Source organism: Cinclus cinclus, chromosome 1, assembly GCF_963662255.1.
Source record: "Cinclus cinclus chromosome 1, bCinCin1.1, whole genome shotgun sequence".
Lineage (NCBI taxonomy): Eukaryota > Metazoa > Chordata > Aves > Passeriformes > Cinclidae > Cinclus > Cinclus cinclus.
The window spans coordinates 35,864,891-35,885,434 of NC_085046.1; the positions used below are offsets into that span (position 1 = coordinate 35,864,891).

At 36.9% G+C, this 20,544-nt stretch overlaps 1 protein-coding gene across 1 annotated transcript in view; it reads right to left on the bottom strand.

The window, feature by feature from the left end:
* SATB1 (SATB homeobox 1) overlaps nucleotides 1-20,544 on the bottom strand; it is a 73,357-nt gene that overhangs the window by 47,307 nt on the left and 5,506 nt on the right. The window contains exons 4-6 of the mRNA XM_062496201.1: nucleotides 18,946-19,122; nucleotides 18,029-18,155; nucleotides 17,178-17,301 (exon numbers count right to left, since the gene is read on the bottom strand). Of these exons, the coding sequence (XP_062352185.1) occupies nucleotides 17,178-17,301; nucleotides 18,029-18,155; nucleotides 18,946-19,122 (428 nt within the window). The remainder of the gene's footprint in view (nucleotides 1-17,177; nucleotides 17,302-18,028; nucleotides 18,156-18,945; nucleotides 19,123-20,544) is intronic.

Consider the following 20,544-nt stretch of genomic DNA (forward strand, 5'->3'; position numbering starts at 1 on the left):
TTAGCTGTAAAATAGACCAAAGGAAAATCAAGATGATTTTTTTCTCAAAGGTTCTCGAGATATCAGATAGCTACAGTGAGAAATTTACCTTCTGCTCAGTTATGACCAATTTTAAAATAGTAGAATTTACAGTGCATAAAACTTTCAGTTCCAGTACATTCTTTTACAAATCAATTAAAACTAAGCCTTGCAAAATGAGATAATGCTCCAATTTGAAAATTACACTCAGTGTATGATGTATAAACAACAAAATTAGCAAATATAATTTCAACAGACTGAACTTTGCCACTCTTTAAATTTCTATGTGGAAAGAAGTTACTTTTGGCTTAACTACAAGAATTGTCCACTGTATCAAAACAGCAATGGCAGTCAAGAAGACAAAGCCTTGATTACTACATTTCTTCACTATTCAGCATGTAACATTTAGATACATTTGTGCTGTCTTAAGAATCATTTAGAGCATCAACCCTTTGTTACATCAACTGCAACAGCCACAGGAAGGAAGAGTCTGGAGTAAAAATACAATAAATGTTACTCTAAGTCTTCTTTTAAAAGCCTAGTTCAGTTTCTGACTACATGTACCTTCATTATTGATCTTACTGAAGTTCATTATAACCATTTTCAAAGGTATTACTCAGTAGCAAGCTGTTTGTGGAAGCTCACAACTGCTAGAGTGAGGCAGCATTATTTATTCCAAATGTGGATATCCCCTACTCACCAAGCAGGTATTTTAATGTTTCTCCAAATCACCAAAATTCTTGCAATTTCTGAAACTAGCTAGAAGCCTTTTGTCAGTGGTTTAAAAGGAGAGCTAAATTTTTTTATGGACTACCACAAATCTAGCCTGAATGACCAGAAACAAGCTCAGCCGAACCCAGTTTCAACTTCCAGTATAAAAGCAGTATACTTAATGTCTAATATGTACAAAATTATCTTTTGAGACCTTTTACAGGTTAAACCATTTTGAACATGGGCACACGGTACCTAAGACATAATTTTAAAAGTCCTATGGATCTGAACTAGCAAATTATATGACTGCACAGACTACTTGCAGAAACTGCAGAACTGTATGTGCAAAATGGGGAACTGCACCTGTCAGAGGCCATCATCCCCCACTCATGTGTATTTTGCAGATGTCATTTAGGCTTCAAGGTGGGTTTCTCTTACTTTGCCCCTTTCAGATGTGTTCTTCTGCCCAACTAACTTACAGTATGAAAACATGCATATTAATTTTAGTAAATTACCTATTATTGAAGATGTTTGTTCAAGATTTTCTAGTGCTCCCTTCCATCTCATTTTACAAAAAACAATACACAAATGACATGGCAGTTTGCAACACATCCCCTGCTTCTTCAGGAATAAATTTAATGCAGTTACTTTACAACCAAATAGGGGACTGGTCTGTTTAAGAAACACTGCTGGGAATTTTAGCTTCTATGACACAATGTGAATTTTGAGCTTTGATGGCTAACACTGTGATGCTACTCCTGCTCTTCAAAGTAGGTTTAAAAAAAAACAAAAAACACAGACATTATAAACACATTTAAAAATGAAAATTATCCTGCATTTTCTTTGAGAACACTTCATGCAAACATTCAAGTGATATTACCTACGCTAAGAATCCTCATCAGGAGGAATCAATGATTTATTTACTAATTCACTGAAGGCAAAATTTTACAAGCCAGATAAAATATTATTACCTTGTTAACTCAGAAAATATCTTGACAACACTGAATTTCATTGTTTCTATGTGTTATTTATTATCATCAAACATGCAGTCACATCAGTGCAGAGAGATACACTTGGCTATAGAAATTTCCTATTGCTACAGAATTCCTGTACATTTTAATGCCAATCTACATATATAAATGTCTGGTACGCTTATGGCCTAAAACTTAAGATTAACCCAATGAGTCGGTGGTCTTCAGAGATTCACTAGCTAGATTTAAGGCATACTGAAGCTTTTCATATTACCTGGGTCATTACACTTGAGGAGTTCCCCATGTCTTGAATTATCAATAAAAATTATTGTATTTGAAGCACATCATATCCTGGTACTACTGCACATATCCTCTTTATCTGTGAGGCACAGAGGCAGACGCCTTCCACACGCAAGGATGAATATAAATACATCATACAAATACTCAAGTGCATCACATGCACCACTCATAATCAGATTTCTTTTTCACATGTTGCAAAGAAAATTGAGAGAATTCAAAAACTGGTCACAGATACAGAATCTTATCTCCCTGTAGTTTACCCATTAAAGCAAGTTGTGAGCCTTCAAGATCTCAAATTTCCCTCTTTCCCCTCTCCCATGTTTCCCTCCCCCCAACCACATCACTTACAGTCACGTTCTGAGAATCGAGAGATCTCATCTGAAATGGTGCCACCTTCACAGAAATCCCACTATTCTGGAATGATACCATCTGCTGCAGCCCAAGTGCTCTTTTTTTAGCCAAATAAGTTAATTATAATTAGGCATCCAACAACTGTGTGAAGGTAGGGGTAGAATTTGTTCTGAGGTTCAGCTGAGGTTCACCCAGCATAGATTGAACCAAATCCCATTTTCTCTGGAAGATTAAATACCAGAGATTAAATACCAGACACCATCTTTTTCTCAAAGAAGTTGGGGAACTCCCTGGGGAAATATCATAGATCTCAAGCAGGAATCGTTTCATATGCCCATCAAACAAAACCCAATAAAATGGTAGCATCAGACACCTTTTGTTTTGTGCCAGAATCTAACGCAAGGTGCATCCTGCAAGATACGGGAAGGACCCGAGCCTTTCATGCCGGCTCGTTGCTGCAGCCACCGCTGCAGGTGCTTCAAGGGAGGCATTTCTGAGTCATTGCCTCTAACACTGCTCTTCAACCAGGTGAAGTGTTGCTCGATCATCGCTAAAAGTATACTGTTGTCCTTTTTGCAAAACAACAAAAACAATGTTAATCAGGTTAATTCAATCATCTAAACCAAAACTGTTCATGCTTTTCTGCCAAATCAACCAACCACAGCAAAATCTGTTATCAGTGATTGCTCAGCTTCCAGTCAAAAAAGCTTTTAACCCCCACAGTCCCAAAACTTCCCCTAAAAAAACCTTAAAATTATTTTTATATGGGCAGAATAAGGTTGTTTTCATGCCTCATGAAGGGGTACTTGGGCAGCAGTATTTACACAGAGCAAATAGATGCTAACAGACTTAGCAGAGAGTAACAGACACAGCAGCTTCCTAGAACAACTCGGCTGAATTAGATATCAGGGATTCCTTTGCAAATTAAACATTTTTCTCAAAAGAAGCACTGTAACCAAAACTTATTTAGGCCTTCCAGGTTGTTTAACAAGGAAAAAAAAAAATCTGAGCTTTTTTGCAACTCATTCATTGGTGTTTAAAGCTTCAAGCCTGCTCAGTGGAAGGGGCAAGGGCTGCAACAACTTATTTACACAATTATCTAAATACGATTAAACAGCTGATGGACAAATATTAAACTGGAAAATGTATAGTCATTTCAGCTTAATGTAATCCCCTTTCTGTAAACACCCAAGACGATTTTTTTTCAACCAGAACAGTCCTGACATCTCATAAGCCTAAGGGTGAATAGCAAGAGATTGTTTTTGATAGTTATAAATATTCAAAAGACATGCAGACCATCTGCTTTCATAATACAGGTAAAGCAAGACTGAAATGGTGACTGCTGTATAAAAATGGTTCTTTTAACAAAGTCTTCCTCTCCTCGAAAACTATAAAGACAGATGTCAAAAACTGTTTACACAGGGTAATCAGGAGCGTGCAAAATGTAATATTCCTTTTACACACAGTGCTTGCTAAAGAGATTTTTTTTCTTTTTCTTCCCATCTGTGTGTTGCAACACATTTCTACAAGTTAAAAACATTTTTTCAAACAGAGATCTCATGAATACCCAAAAACATGCTATCTGGTTTCTGAATGCTAATTAATTTCAACTAAGGAATCAGATTTTTTTTTTCTGTGGAAAGGAATGCATGCTTTTGAAATGGAGTACTTCAACAATGACAGACACTGAAAACAGAACACCCCACAAGTTTAATTTTGCACTAGTTTGACACTGGCTATTTTCACAACTGTTTTACATTCAAACCCGCATCTGCTAAATCTGGCTATAAGACAGGCAGCAACTGTCCTCTCACTTTTCAAATGAGATTTTATTTACGTTTTACTATTTATCAAGTTTTTCAGAATAAAGCCTTGTAACAACATAATGGTTTTGTGAAGTGATAAGTAGAAGACACCTCATCATACAAGCAGAGTATGAACAGTGCTGCCCATAAACCCTACAGTCAATTTTCAGAGCTGAAACACTAATCTTGACAGTACCCTTTTAATGTATTATATTAATGGTACAGAGGCGTTAAGCACCTTTTTTATAATTCTCAATAAAATGAACATTTACTGAACAATCTGTCAAACCACTGGCTTCATTTTTTAAAGCCAAACTTTTAAGGCTTTATTCTATTTTGTCTCCCATAAATCCTCTGCTTTACATCCCTAGACACCAGCAGGGAAGCATGTTCCAATGCTGCAAACTTAACATGGCTTTTTAAAAAAAAATAAAAGAGAAAAGCCATGAGCCTTTGTCTCTAGACCTAGTTTGAATAGTGATAAAGTTGCAGAGCAGAACTTAAAGATTTGGGGGCAGCTGGGGGGGGGATCTTTTCATAAAGGACAGAGGAACTTTGTTTCCCCTACTCCAGCCACTATCAGGGGCTTTTGTTTGCGTGGAAATAGCATGCATCAGTTCTAACAGAAGCCGAACTCTTATGAGTGCTTATTTCTCAGGAGGCTCCACGTTAACATTTTTCAAAAAAGAATGGAACATTCAAGCCCCAACCAGATAACACAAGATTATCCCCAAATCAAAAGATTTTAGCCTGCCTGAGCCTATGCCAGCCCATGTACCGCAAAAACCCAACCAGGGCAAAATGTCGTTCCTAGTGTTCTAGCATGGCAGAGAAATATCATCTGCCATTCTGAATAAAAGCAGACCAAATATATCCAGCCATTAGCTGCTTTTTGGGCAAGACACGGACAGTTTAACTGCATATAAAGAATTATGTTAAATTCCTTGGTCCATTAGCTTGAACTATAGCAAATAATGCAATGGAATTTGTTGTCATATGCCCTATAACATGTGGGATAAGGGAAAAACCCACAGATGGGCAGAGAAGAAAAAAACTTTTGTTTGTGCCTTTGGCATTGCACTTGGATGGCTATCTGACCTCCATACTGCTGCCAGGGTCAGGAGAATAAGGATCAGCATAGCAAATGCTGGTCATATAAGTTAGAACCGAGTAAAAGGCAGATTTACAGTGATGGCGCAGGCTTTTCTTCCAATACATTAGTATGCCTTTCATTCTTCCTCCTATCTTTGAAAAACTGAAATTATCTCCTCCTCATTTTCGGTCTTATGTTGTCTTTAAGTATTATAAATATATGTATTAATGTAAACATAGAACTACATTGGTATAATGAGGAGAGATGTAAAACTAAAAGAACCCAAATTATATATACATACATACACATATATTTATATATGGATAGAAATATACCCACACATGGGAAGATTTCGAAAATCAGAAATGAGGATTCAGCATCTGAAGGAACGGATCCTTGCACTATTTTTACCATTCTGTAATGTAAATTCCCAGTTGATGCATGACAGAGCAGCATTCTCCCAATGTTTTCTGAGCATCTCCCACTGATAGATATATATAAAGCTCAAATAAAAGCTGCTTCCCAAGATACTACTCTTATATCTACAAAGGTTAAAAGCTTAAAAGAGAGAAGGATAGGTAGGTGGGAAATGTTAATTCAGATTTGAAGAACTTCATAACTGCGTTACAAGCTTCATGGCACAGTGCCTTAGACTTTAAAAAAAAAAGAAAGCAAATGAAGTCACAACCCCAACCTATAAAAGATAAGGAGACATAACACATTTTTGTCTTTATTGTCAGATATCCAACACAAATCTTTTTAAGAATCCTGATTTTACCGCACATGATTTGTAAATGGCAGATACTTAGTAGTAAAAGTCCTGGATAAACCCTTCCTAAAAACAACTTGGATAAAATATAGAATACAAAATAACTGGTATTTAATAAGTTAATTCTTGGTTTATGTCACAGAATGAAAATGAAATTGAGGGGTGAGTTATTACATCCTAAGATTTTGATTATGCAAGTCCCTTGGCCAGCATAGCTCTGAAATGTGAGAGTTCCATGGGTAAGAAATGTGCTATCCATTTCAGCCAGGAATCCATTTGAAAGAGCTGTTATGAAATGAATAGATTGCTTTAAATTTCTCTTTCAGCTTGAGCTGGATGTTTTCAGGAGCTCTCCACACTGGCACCCACCACAATACCATCTTGGGGTGTACAAGGCAGAATTTCTGGTGGATGAAGATAAACCCAGAAGCCGTGTTCCAACCCAGGCTTCTGGGTCCCCAGAATCAGAATTAAGCTACTCCAGGGTAAAATCCATCCTTCCTTACCAGTTCCGTATGATGACAGCCTCAGCCTGTCTCCAGAAGGCTCCTGTTCCTACACTAGGATATTCACTACATGAACCCTGTGCAGCTGCAATCACCTCTTCTTGGGATGCAACGAATGGGACTAGGGGAAACTAGAAATCAAGAGGACAATTCAAAGAATCCAAGATACAACCAGCCTTTCTTGTATGGGAATAAATAGGTAGGTGGGTTCTTGCAGATCTCACAGACTGGTTTGGTGAAAAGATGAGACACCCTCAGCATTCCTTTCTTGTGGATTGCTTTTCTTTCCAATCACTCAGTTCCGGACAGGTCAGAGTGCTTCTGCCTTGTTTCCTATCTGAGATGCTTGTCCTTAATGAAAGTGCTTTCTAATACTAGCCTAATGCAAATGCTTTGTGTGATACAAGACATTTTAGACCTATTAATGCATTAAAGTCGGCTTTGTGTATGCTAAAATTTTCTACAAAACTGCAGTATATACATTCTCCTGATAGAGATGTTGATAATTACTCTATCTTTACCCAGCCACAATGTTCATTTTCATTTCAGTTTTTTCTTAATATTACCCACCACGTTAAGGAAGATTTCCTAGCTGGGAAATAGGACATGATTTTCAGCAAGTCTCTTCTCGGATTCCACTGTTCTGCTAAGCAAAGCATCAGATGTCTGGCATGAAGCTGAGCCCTAAGGCACAATGTCCAGACAAGAAGTCATCAGACTCAGTAGCACTAACAGTTGTCTTGCTGAATTTCTTTTGGTGTTAAGAATAAGCCTTTCCTTTGATCTCTTTTCCATTTTCTACATAAGTTTTTGCAGATTTTTAAAGTCAAAAGAGGTCATTTTCAGCATCCATTTTGGAATTTACGTAAAATGAGACCCTAGAACTTCATCTAACAATTTCTGCGTTCAGCCAAGTTACCGGTGGCTGAACTAGAGAAATCATCAAGTATTTGTCTACAGACTTATTGTGCTGCATCTTTCACCACATCCATTGTAATCTCTTTCTGTAACCTCTAAATGTACCTTTTATGTACCTTTTTTTATTTTTTTAAATGTATGACTAGCTTTTTGAACTTCATTGATTTCTGCTCCTAGTGAGTGCATTTTTCGTGCCTCCAATTGCTTGCTTAAATACCCCTCCAGTGCCAAATGTAAGATACCTAATCTATCCTTTGTTTAAATGGTTAAGTCTCAGTTTTACTGTTTCAGGTCACATGCCTCTTTATGAACCACACGTACATCTGATTATTCTTAATCATATAAACCCAAATTCTATGAGGGATGTGCTACTAAAAGCACATGAACACACTTCTTTCTGTACTGAGAAAAACATAAAAATTTTTCAGGAGAAAAGTAATTTATAGTATGAAATTCGCTATGGGTTCTTAACCTTCGCTACGTAAGATCGTAAAGGTGACATTGTAAGCAGCTGTTTTAACCAAGGTATTAGTTTTGCCTCTGTGTTGCTATCTTTCATAGCAAGAGTTTGTAAAAAGTATAAATGCTCTGAAGAACTCGTAAAAAGATCCAGGATTCAATGAAGGTATCTCAAAAGAGAAATGTTCCAGCTACCTTTCCATGAGGAATACATATGTACCCTTTCAAGTTCTGTTTACTAAATTTTTCTTGAGTAGTTGTTGCATTAAAATATATAAATTTAAAAAAAGAAAACAAACAAAAAAAAATCAAAGCCAAAAAATTAGCTGAATTAGATTTAGTGCACAAAGAGCCTTCTTACAAAAAGTGCAGAGTAAGGAACACACCTTTAGGAACTTGGAGATGTGCAAGCTGGCACATAGATCTTGGTGGAATTTTATTGTGATATATATATATGTAAATATATAAATACACAACCCTTAAAATTCAAAGAAAGTCCCAATATACTGATTCAAATACAAACACCCTAAGTAAACTTATGGAGCTGAAATCTCTCTGGCTCCAGAAAGGCCATTGATACCAATGTCCTTTGCATGTGTCTCAGTTCTTCATCATCACAAAACCCATCCTTCTCCCTGACCATTTACTGTAAATTATCAAATCCCTTGGAACAGTGGCACAGCCAAGCACACTTTCCCCTCTTCTGGTGCAAGCTTACAGAACTGCAGTTCTGAGTGTAGGAAATCTTAGTACTTAAAAAACAAAATAAAAATAAAAGAGACAGGTATATATGAGGAGAACGTTTCACCCTTTCCCACCTCTGGGGAACAGAACTTTTCCCTTTTGAGCAGTTTATTCCATGGCTTCAAGTGAGGCACAACTGATGTTGCTACTGTCCTGAAAAACCTGTCCTCTGATCACTGCTGTAAGGCACCAGTGGAATCTGATATCATTTGTGCTGCTCTTAAGGAAGTGTCCAAGGAAAAAGAGTCAAAGCTCACCCTTGCCTTAGGGTTCTCCTACCATGGTTCTTGGATACAAAAAGGAAGAATTTAATTACTAATTAAAAAAGAAAAAATGGTGATGGTGGGGGAATAAGCTTTCAGAGTTTTTCTCAGTCTGAGAAACTCTTCTAAGTTATGATTATATTGAAGCCATGAGTCCGGTCTGACAAGGTGAGAGTTGCATGTCTCTGAACACTGCCTCTCAACAAGTGGGTCCTGTTTGCTTCAGCTCCTGCCAGGTAAAAATTATTACCAAGGCAAGTGATTTTTCCTCTGGTGCATCTTTATGCCTACACCCCTGCGTCCCCTAACACAGATGTACCTCATCTTCAAATCTGCTGACAGTGACGCTACAGCACCTACAGAATTTGCTCAGCTTTTGGGTAGGTTTTATAACCATGCTGATCCCTGTGCCTCCCACCACTGCTAGTAATAACTGAACCACTCAGAGAAGGTCTCTGCAAACCAGTCACAGCAGTGATTAAGATGCAGACATACGTATCTCCTCGCCCTTTAAATAGAAGGCTTAATTGGCGATGTGGATAGCAGCTTTCTAATGGACAGAAATTAAACTCCATTTAATTCCTGAGGAGACACTTCCAATGCACAAGGTTTACCACACATTTGGAGTGGGGAGGGAGGGGGGAAGGAAAGAGCCGCATGCACAACTCTCTCTACCTCTGACAATCACTGAGGAAAAGCAACATGAGGACCAGAATGGCATAAGTGTGGCAGGTGTGAATTGACCTGCACTGGCAAAGCTGCGAGCTGGGAAAGTTGCAAATCACATGATTGTGCAATACTTGGCTCCAGTCAGTGCTATCGTGTTTTTTATTAAAAAAAAAAAAAAAAAAAAAAAAGAAGAAAAAATCTTAAAGATATGTACATCAAGTTAAGGGATTAACTGTCAAGTGACATTACTGAAAATAGAGTCAATATATTTCTTTATTGTTAATGAAATTCAGTTAAAAGTGAAGGAAGTGATAAAGAATGTACTGTTTTGTAATGTATTTTACATAAGAACGTAATATAGAAAGGGAAGTGCAATTAAATCTTAATGTGGACTTTTTTATTTTTAGTTTATCATCTGGTTTACATTTTGAGCCCCTTTGCAGCAGTAAATTATGCTGGCATTTCTTAGGGAATAACTGCCATGTTAATTTAGTTTAATAAAATAACTGACAGAAAAGGGGGAAAAGAAGCAAGAAAAGACAGAACCCTCCCCCCCACACACACACTCCTTATCTTTAGCTAAGTATTCAAATGCTTTCTATATGAATTGTCCGTGGTCCAACTCCAGTACCATGTAATAATACAATGCATTACAATGCAGTACAATACAATCTTGGGTTTCTGTAGCGCCCTTCATGCAAGCATCCCAGGGTGCTTTACAATCATTATGAGTTAAAATTAAAACTGAAGCACATACAATTCCTAATAGAATCATTTTAAAAATGCTAAACAGAACAAATAACTTTTAAGTCTAGATTTAAAAGTCCCAACAGCCAAGCTTTCCTTACTTCAATTGGCAATGAGCTCCAAAGCTAGGGAGCAAAGCGACTAAAGGCTCTCTCATGTTATGTTAAAGGATCTCTCATGTTGTTTATACTTGTGCAGTATTCCACAGCCAAAATTTTGCCATTAAGAAGAAAAATATATATATATATTTATTTGCAATTTTGCTTTAAAGAATACTGGAGAAGTGGTTTGTTAACTCTCTAATAAAGTTATGGAAAAAATAAATGAATCAGGGTTTGCACTTGGCCGTGACTGTGTTAAGAGGTAAGCAGGAAACATGAACAAGTATGAATGAATACAAAATTCTGTAGAAGTGCATTACTTGACTGCCTCTTAACCCACTAAGTGTACCCAGAAGGAAAAAAAAAAGCGTGGTTATGTATATATATGTATCTACAAAGAAAAAAAAAAGAACGTCACTGCAAATATTTTAAATGCAAGTTACTCTATATACCATTCTCAGGAACACTGAGTGAAAAGAGAAGTCAAGTAGAGCTCCGTTCTACAACACATGCCTGCTTTAGGAGAAAAACGAATCAGAAGAAAACATGCTGTGTTCCTTTTTCATTCTGTAACTTCCCTAAAACTTGAAGTCCATATGATGCAGATAATCATTCACATGACACAGTTCTCAAAATTGCCAAGATACAATCAGAAATGGTTAGTACTCAAAGTGGGATGCACAGTCCCAAAAATGCTTTAATTTTGTACTTTTCACAAGAAAGCCTGGTGGAGGACAGGTGTTATAACTCCTGACTTTAGGAGTGTAGAAACAAAATAAAAAAAAAAATCAAACAACAGCAAGAACAACAACAACAACAAAAAACCCTGTCAACACTAACACCATTCCTCTCTTGGACTCCTCCACTATTCAGAAGCAGAAACAGAAGACGTCATTACAGCACAGATACCAAGGGGCATGCTGACACCTTAGAGACACCCCTGAAGTAAGATACTGCATTTATTTGAAGAACAAAGCATGTTTTCCCCCTCCTCCCACAATGATTTCGGGCCTCATAACTGTTTTGGAAAGTGACTTTACATCCTCATTATACTTAATTCTAATGAAGATGCCAAAAAAAAAAAAAACCTATAAATTTTCACCTTTAATAGGGTGCTATGCAGATAAAACAGTTGCAGGTAGACTGGCGTAACTCTAACACTGAGAGTGTTTAGGTGCATCTAAAGAACGTAAATCAATGAACAAACGATCAGTCAAGGCAAAGGTTGAGTACCCTGTGAATGTCCTCACACAGCTCTACTCAAACACCTATTACATACATCTTGCTCATCCCATCAGCAATAGGCTCGACATTGCCCATGCTGTCAGGATGACTAAAAATTATGGGTCCAAATTCTAATTTTAATAGTTAATTGCAAATGCTTTAAAAATCCAGATACTATGTCAGCTTGAAGAGACATCACAGTGAACACTCTTGAGCAACTGAGGGGTGGGTTGAAAAGCCCTGCCTGCCAAAAGCTGAGCCCAGGCCCTCAAGGATTTACTTTCCCGAAATAATTAATGACATCTTTAAAATCTAAAGTACAGTAACTTCTAAAGCAGAAAAAAGAGCTGCATTCCTTACTCAGGTTATTAATTATTGGGGGAGGGGAGGAAGACAGAAGAGACTTACAAGCAACAAAGAAATCCAAAGACTTGATCTCAGGTCTAGGCAGGTAAAATTGAAAGGGGAGGGGGCACCTTTTGGTTTCATAAAGCATGAATCAAAACCTGCTCATAAAAAAGTATATATTTTGGCAACTCTTAATAGCTCATTCCATGATTGTCTATAGGTATGGCAATTTTAATTTAGCAAACACATCTTCTTTTGGTTAGGATTTTGGAGGGGTGGATCAGAACAGTGGTGTGGAAATGTGAGAGGATTTCTGTTGAGCTGCCTATTTGCAGCTATGAAGGCCAGGTGCCTTCACATCAGGCGAACTGATAAACACTGATGTACCAAGAAAGCTTTCTGTCTGTTGTCTCCACCAGACACATAAAGTCTGAACAAAACACCATGCAAATTCAGGGTAGGGTATCTGAACAGAAAGGAAAGTTATTATTATATATGTATAATATTATATATTATTATATATATATATATTATTTATACCATGCCCATGTCAGATGAAGAGAATCATTCACTACGGCATGAAAGCTTGTTAAAAATGCAGTCAGGATAATTATATTTGTTACAAGTGCAAAACTATGCAGACTTGGGTATCATACCAGCACTTGTACTGTGTATGTATAGGTTTCACGGAATGCAAGCATATATCCCTCTGACTGAAATAATGCTATTCCCTCATCACCAAGAGCAAAATTATGTAAATGGCTTTATAGGTAGAGGGGAATACACAAATACCTTCCAAAAATTTTAAAATAGTGCGTAAATTACTATGTCCCCAAGTATCGCAGCTTCTGGGTATATTTTTTTTAAATATTGCATGTCCCCTACAAAATATTGAACAAAAAGACACTGGGATTTGAGATTCTACCATATATCAGGCCTGGAATTTCTCATCTATAATGCACTGATTCATGGCTGTCCTGAGAGTCAGATTAGATACAAACAGTCTCAAAGGATGAGCAAAAGGGAGGGGAAAAAACCCCAACCAAATACCTTCACATTTCAGGATACTATGGGATAAGAAAAATAATACCTTGCTTCAGAATTGCTTTTGCAGTGCTTTGATAGTGCCTGTTTGTGAATAGTAGCAACAACCGTTTAGAATATCTTTTTTTAGAAAGAAATCAGGCAAGATAATACCAGTAGAAAAGTCAATGTCATTTGATCACTGCCATATTTTTAAAACAGTGCCCAGATACTAATTAATCTCTACAATCTCTTCTTTTGGTAGGTGACTTGTTATCGCCTTTTCATGGAAAAGGTTACAGGAATTCAAGATAAGGGATACATCTAAATGTTCAAAAGCACATGGTGAGTTTGTGCCAGAATTATCAAAAGGATTTCCTGTCCTTTTCTTAGACCAATACCCCATGTTGCTCTCCTCTTCTTCATAAAAGTTGATTGATCTATATATATAATACTTATATATATAAATACACAGAGAAACAGAGAAAGATGCAGTAATTCAATAGCAGCAAAAGAGGAAAAAAAAAACTTAATTAATATCAGAATAAATAGAGTGTAGTATTTCAGTTATTAACTGTGAAAGTAAGAAGAAACCTCTGCAGTAAAAAAATCAAAACAGAGCAAAACTGTGAAAGTGAAGTATGAAAATGCTAAGACTAAGGCGAGACATTGAAGGACTAACATTAAATAAGTAAATGCAACAGAGCTGCCTGCCTGCTTGATCACTTTAGAGCAGCTCCCAGAAGACTGAAGTAGAGTAGAGCTTCTGTGCAAGGGTTTGGAAATAAGAATTGATGGTAGAACAATTTCTTTACAACCCTTTGGAGACTGAAGAGCCAAAACAGGAGGGAAATGAGATCTAGGCCACTCGCGAGATAGACCAATTTAATGGAACGCACAAGACAGCCCAAAATTGAGCCCTAGATTAAATTCCAAGTTACCTTCCCCATCAAGAGAGGTCTGGAGAGGAAACAGAAATGAAGCAAGCTGTGCGTATCAAACGCAAAAAGTCAGTCGGCATCTGCACATGCTGCCAGCCTCTAGCAATAAAATCTGCAAACCCGATGTAAAGCATGAAAATATGCACTTTAGTGCATAATTCAGAACAGGCTTGGGTTTTCCATGCAAAATTTGAAGCGTCCTTTTACGTTGACTGCTTGATACCAAAAATTTGAGGTTAAATATTTGAATGGCTATTTGCAATTGCACAGCAATTCAGAGGCATGCATTTGCTCCGGTCCGTCCTAAGCACTCCAAGTCATCTTGCCAGGGATTCTGCCTTATGTGGGCTCATATACTGAGCAGTAAAACTGACCTTGAGGGGTGGCCACACCATCACAAAGTGAGAATTACAGCAGCTTCAAAAGGGACCATGTATTCAAGTCTCCTAATGAGAGCAAGAGTCACAGTGGTATTTTATCAAGAAAGCCATGAAGAATTTGTACCTTTACCTAAGATTTTAGTTGGACAAGAAAATAAATGCATAAAAATTTTAAAAGAAAATAAATAAAAAACACTCTAGCAAATAATGCTGTTAATTTTTCAAGACTATAATTGAAACAGACTGGTTCTCAAAGTTTTGTTCACATATTTTCATGTTATTAAGTTTATCTGCACTACAAAATAGTTTGCTTGTTTGTTTTTAGGTTTTTTTCAGTACATTGAATGCCAGTATTTTGAACAAATATGAGCAATTTTTTAAATATTCAAAATGAAAGATTGCTTCAGAAAATACAGGAGACTCTCAAGTGAAAATGAGGCTTCAGAGATGCCATGAATTGAGCACAGCGGCTTAATTACTTTAAAGCAAGTCCTTCCATACCTACACAAAACAGAGTATTGCTAATGGCAGTGACAGAAAACGATAACTACTCTCATTTCCACTTTGAGTCATTTTTCTGTGGTTAATAAATTATATCCATAACAGTGTTAATAAGTTATGGTACAGTGTCACAGCATTAGTTTGCATTTATGATGAAGCATTTCATATGGCATTACCTACAACCGTGGAAGAACATAACAGGAGAGAGCCCTTCTCTGCTCTCAAAAGAATCTCCTGTTCTGGCACTTTGATGGATCCCCTAAGGAAAAGCTGTCTCCTGACCTCTGCCTTACTCTTACTTCTCACCTCTGCTGCAGGAGCATGACATGGCAGGACAATTCAAAAACTTTAATACCTTTAATGAAACACTGACACTCTTAAATCAGTGCCCTTTCCATAGGAATGATCTACAAGGAGTTAGAGGTAAGGCAAATACGGGAAGTATTCAGATCAATTTACTCAAGTGAAAAGCACACTGTCAGATCAACTCATCTTCCCTCAAGCTCCCAGAGGGAAACAGGAGGACTTAGACTGGCTGATGGGCTCTTGATCAACTACTGGAAAAACTTGTTTTTCCAAATGTTAAGAATAAATAAATGTACTTTAAGCCTAATATGATTTGGTTTTTAAAGAAAAAAGAAAAGCAGAAGCTATTTAAATTCTTGCAACCCAGCTATGGCAGCACTGGTGAAGATAGAGAAGACAAAAGTAATACGCACATTTTTAACAACAGAAAGAAGCTTTAAGAAAATTCTTTTTAAAATAAAGAAATACAAACCAGTAAACAAACAGTCCCAAATCAGAGTTCTGTAGTGTGGAGTTTTAGTCATCGCAAGCATTATCTTGAAGAGCTGCTATTAAGCAAGATGGCTTTTTGTCCATTAAAGTTATTACATAAAAATTCAGTATAGTTCAAAAGAATTATTTTCAGAAAAATGTAATTATTGAATTGTCTCCAGTACCATGATACTTTCTGTAGTCAAGCATTCCTTTTAAAAAGCGTTTTTCTGCTTTACATATACACATATACAGAAACTCCTCTGTGAAACACGTCTAAATAGAAATGAGATATTACATCTCAATAAAAATTATTTGCTTTCTATCAGTATCAAGTAAAAAGTAGCTCTATTAGATTAAAATGGAGAAAAATCCCAAATTATCTGCAGCCTCCATAAACCAGCAGTGCAAAAGCTCACATGCTTTTACAGTAGGTACATACAAGATAACTTTGTAGACATATTACTAGAATGGTTTACAACCAGTGAAGATAATTTTGATTATTTCCACTTCAAAAGTTCCTATATTGGAGCCACACCACTGAAAACAATCTAACCGTAGGGGGAAAAAAGTGATGGGAAACAAGCTTGCTAATCTCTACACTAAAATTAGACAGAGGAGCAGAGTAGTCTCCTGTAGATTAACTGAAGTCTTTCAGAGACAAAGACTCCAGTATTCTAAGCAAGAGAAATAAAAACCACATAAAAATACCTTCACTTCCTTAATTTCTCTTTTTCCCTCCCTGCCACAACTAGCATCATTTATTTGTATACTGAATTCATCTCCAGTGTGCCACAATGAAATACATTTTAAAATTTAAAAGGTAAAAAACATACCATGTTCCCACCACAGTATCATTGGACACCATACTGCATAGAAAAATGAGTCGTGCCTTTGCAGTAATTTGACAAGAGAAGAACAAAAAGAATGGCAAAAATAGAACAATACGACTAAGGCTTGAGGAACGCATCAGTTCAATATTTAGCAATGCATAAATTGAGGTTTCATTTTTGCTCAGGTATATTTTGATTAGAACTAATAAATGACTGATTTTCCTTTGGTTCTTTGCAACAACAACATATCACCCAAAGAGCTTTATTCTTTATTCCCTTCTCATATAGCATGCCAAAGACTGTCTCAGTTTACGAATTAGCATTTAAAACTACTGTAGGTTATCTAACAAGCATTCAGATTCAATAGTACTTTTGACAGCAGTAAGTAAAGAGCCTTTTAACATCTTGAATACATGTGCTTGAAAAAAGTAGTTGCATCAAAGCAGTTCAAAGACTGCAGACAAAAACCAGTTAAAATCCAGTTTGCTGTGAGATGATTTTAGTGTGGTGTAAACAACCTTTCACGACTCCCCATGGGAAATGTTGTAAGACTATGTTCAAAATGAATCAGGCATATTTATAAAGATCATGAAGTGGTCAAAGGCATTTGCATTTTTGGCAGATCCATTCCACGGGTACTACTTGCTACAGTCTGCAGAAATCTCAAATCTCACATCAGCGTTGCCTACAGTGCTTTATTATTTATTACATGTTATGCTAAGTACCTGCGAAAGGGGACATTCCTTGGCCAATGAACTCTGGTTCATATCCTTCAGTAAGTCCTTCAGAGCATTTCTTACTGTTGTGTGAGACCATTGTTCAGGAGGCAAGTCTTCTAGTTTAGGGCAACTATTTGAAACACAGATTAGAAAAGGGATTATTACAAGATTGCATCCTGCTGCAGAACATTCCTTTAAGACAGACAGATTTCATTTTGCGCATCAAGCAGATGCATCTGGAGATTGCTCTCGGTCTCCTGATTGTTCCGATTAGTTAATTACTTTATACAACACATCTGCTGTATTGATGCATGAATTATACATCAGCTGCATGTGGCGACTATTTTTTCATGTTACTTCTACCTTCCTGCTCTGATGCGCTTGGTAAAACAATTTAAGGTGTAATGCTTTCTCACGACTGATCATGAAAAGCATTAATAGATTAACCGTTTTTTCTTTTTTGTTGCCATGAAATTTAAGAACCTAGACAGCAACAATAAGTGTGAGCAAGTCATTCTTTTACAAAATGCACACAGATGGTACTGTTCATGATATGCAAAAATATTTTTCTCTTAAGTAAACTTTATGTAAAATGCCTTCTTGTAATGCATCATTTAATTGACTAAAATGCAATATAGTTTTAATGAGATATCCAAAGAAAACCTATGTATCAGAACTATAAAAGTTTTCTGCAATAGTACACTGTAAGTTAAAGAAGAATTAGAGTAACTAAAAAGGAATTTAGGCAAGCCTTTGTACTTTGAGCACAAAGCACAGTGGGAATTAAATACAAGCAATATTAACAGTTAAGAGCAGACAAGTAACAGTTCATGTCCCAGAACTGGTACATGACTTACCTGTGTAACTGGATTTTCAGTGTGACTACATGATACACGTCCTGCAGCATGTCTGCTACTGTAGCATCAGGGGCATCTGTCACATAGGAGAGTGGAACTGGATTCCACTTCCCAACCTGGATAAGCCCTGCAGGATTGTAATTTTCAGAGGGGAGAGGGAGTGGGCAAGAAGGGCAGGAAAAAATTGAAAGAAAGTGATTTACCTAGGGGCAAAAGAAATACCTGATTTTAACAAGATCACCACCTTTGTTTCTAAACTCTTAAATCTGGGAAAACAAAAGAACACCCCCATCCCCTCCAAAAACTCCCACCCACACACCACCAAGGATAGGCCTTATCTATATTATGAAAGTATACAAACGCAATAGAGACTTTTTGAATATGTATAGAAGTATATTTTCCTAAGTTCCCATGAATTCAATAGGACATGATAAAATAGTTAGCATTCCTCTTAATAAATTAGAAAGGATTTTGCAATGCAAGAATTGAGCACAAAAAAAATTGCTTTGCAGTCTATAAAACCATCAGGAACAAAATAAAAGAAACAGAGCTGGATATTCAGTCATAAATGCAAGTTGACTCTCAACAGTCCATCTGCTCAAATATGCTTTACACTTTCTTGTGGATCCTCAGTGGAGCAGATTATTAAGGTCAATAAGCATACTAATGATTCAGTTGAAGTCTTTTTTTCTTCTTAAAAAAAAAAAAGAAAAAAAAGGAATTTACCTCCACATTCCCCACTAACAAAATGTGCACTAACTAAATAAAAACACATCAAGGAAAAAAAATACAGACACAGAATGTGCAAGAAGTTTAAGAAGCAAAACCTGCATTGCATTCCTGAAAGAAATCCTGCCCCTCCCCCAAGACCCCACAAACAAACACAATTCATTGTACAATTTCATAATCTTATTTACCTTTTGCTTGGGCAGCAGAGCTATGAGAATATCCAAGAGATAGCAATGCCATTTCAATCAGCTGGTTGAAAAGCATATCCTTCCTCACCAACACAAATTCTGCATGCTCCTCCTTTGAATCATACTCAATGGCATTTTCATAATGTTCCACTACACAGAAAACTGGAAGCATACTTCCTATTAGAAAAAAATAAATTTAACATATTAAACTTGAGTTATAGTAGAGTAGGTAGGTCTATACAGAGTTATGTAAATAAAACCTGTACGAACAGGCAGAGGAGGAATCAAGAATCATCACAAATATTTGATCAACATATTCCCCGAGTCCTTTCCCCTCACCCTCCCCAAAATAGAGAAAGTGCTACAAAACATACATCTCCCTGAAAGGCAGAAATGCAAATTTATCTCTCTTGATCAGATACAGATTTACCTTCTATAGAAATAACAGGGTTGACTGAAGAGAAGTTGATTCTCTCTGTCCTGACTGATTTGTTGTGAGTAGCAGGCAGCATGAGAACCTAAATACATACTGCAGATGTCTTCACTGTAAGCCATTTTAGTACCAGCCACATAATTTTGTTTGTTAACATTAAAACTTTCTTAGTCCTGCCAAAAATACTTAATTGCTTTCTACATCAACAACAAATCACCTTGTGTGTTATATATTCACTTTGAAAGAGCACACAAGGAAACAAGGCAAAAGTTGACACTAATTCGTGCTTCATTCACTGAGTGCACTTGAGCACTACTTTCACTCGCATCTTTAAGGAACAAATCATGATTTCGATGCTGCTTTAAGAAGTGTACCTGCAGTTCAGGCTTATTTTTGTTGTTGCTCTTGTTGTTGTTGTCTCCCGCACTTTACATCCCACAACACTATTTTGGTATGCCTGAAAGTTAATTACTAATTTCCAGTTTTGTAGCATCCTATGGCAAACCATTCTATACACTGCACAGAATATTAAGCAAATGACCTTTTTTCTTTCCTTTTGCTTTTAAAACAAAATATTTTATTTTATTTTTTTCCTCCCTTTTGATGACAGAGAGAGAAGTAACAAACAACCCAAGCTGTTTAAGGGACGAAGTCTCTCCCAGAAGTCAGATTCCTGGACTTTATGAAAATCCTTCTCAGCCACCCAGATGGACATGGATGACACACTGACCCATGGTTTTAAACTCCAATCCTGTTCCGCTGTCCCCAGCAGCACAGGTTAGGATCTTTTAATGGCAGAAAGCAGAAGGGTTAAAAGGAGATGTACAGAACTGTCTTATGGCAGCCTGCCAGAGGGGTATCATCTTTAGCATAAATGATGACAAGGGTTATTTTAACAGGGCACCCAGGAACTCCAATTAGTCCTACAATGTTAATGCCTCTATAACCACTGCCCTCTAGACTTACAGAAACCTCCTAACTTGCTAAGGTGCACCAGACATGCTGTAGTCTAAAAGAAAGCTTTACTCTTGACAATAGAGTAAGACCACATCTGCTGATTTGTGCTCCAACGTATAAGCAAGAAATCAGGATAAAAAGATACCTCTTAAGCACGTATATTTAAACTACATCTGTTCACCAGAGAGCCAATCTCTGGCAAACAAACC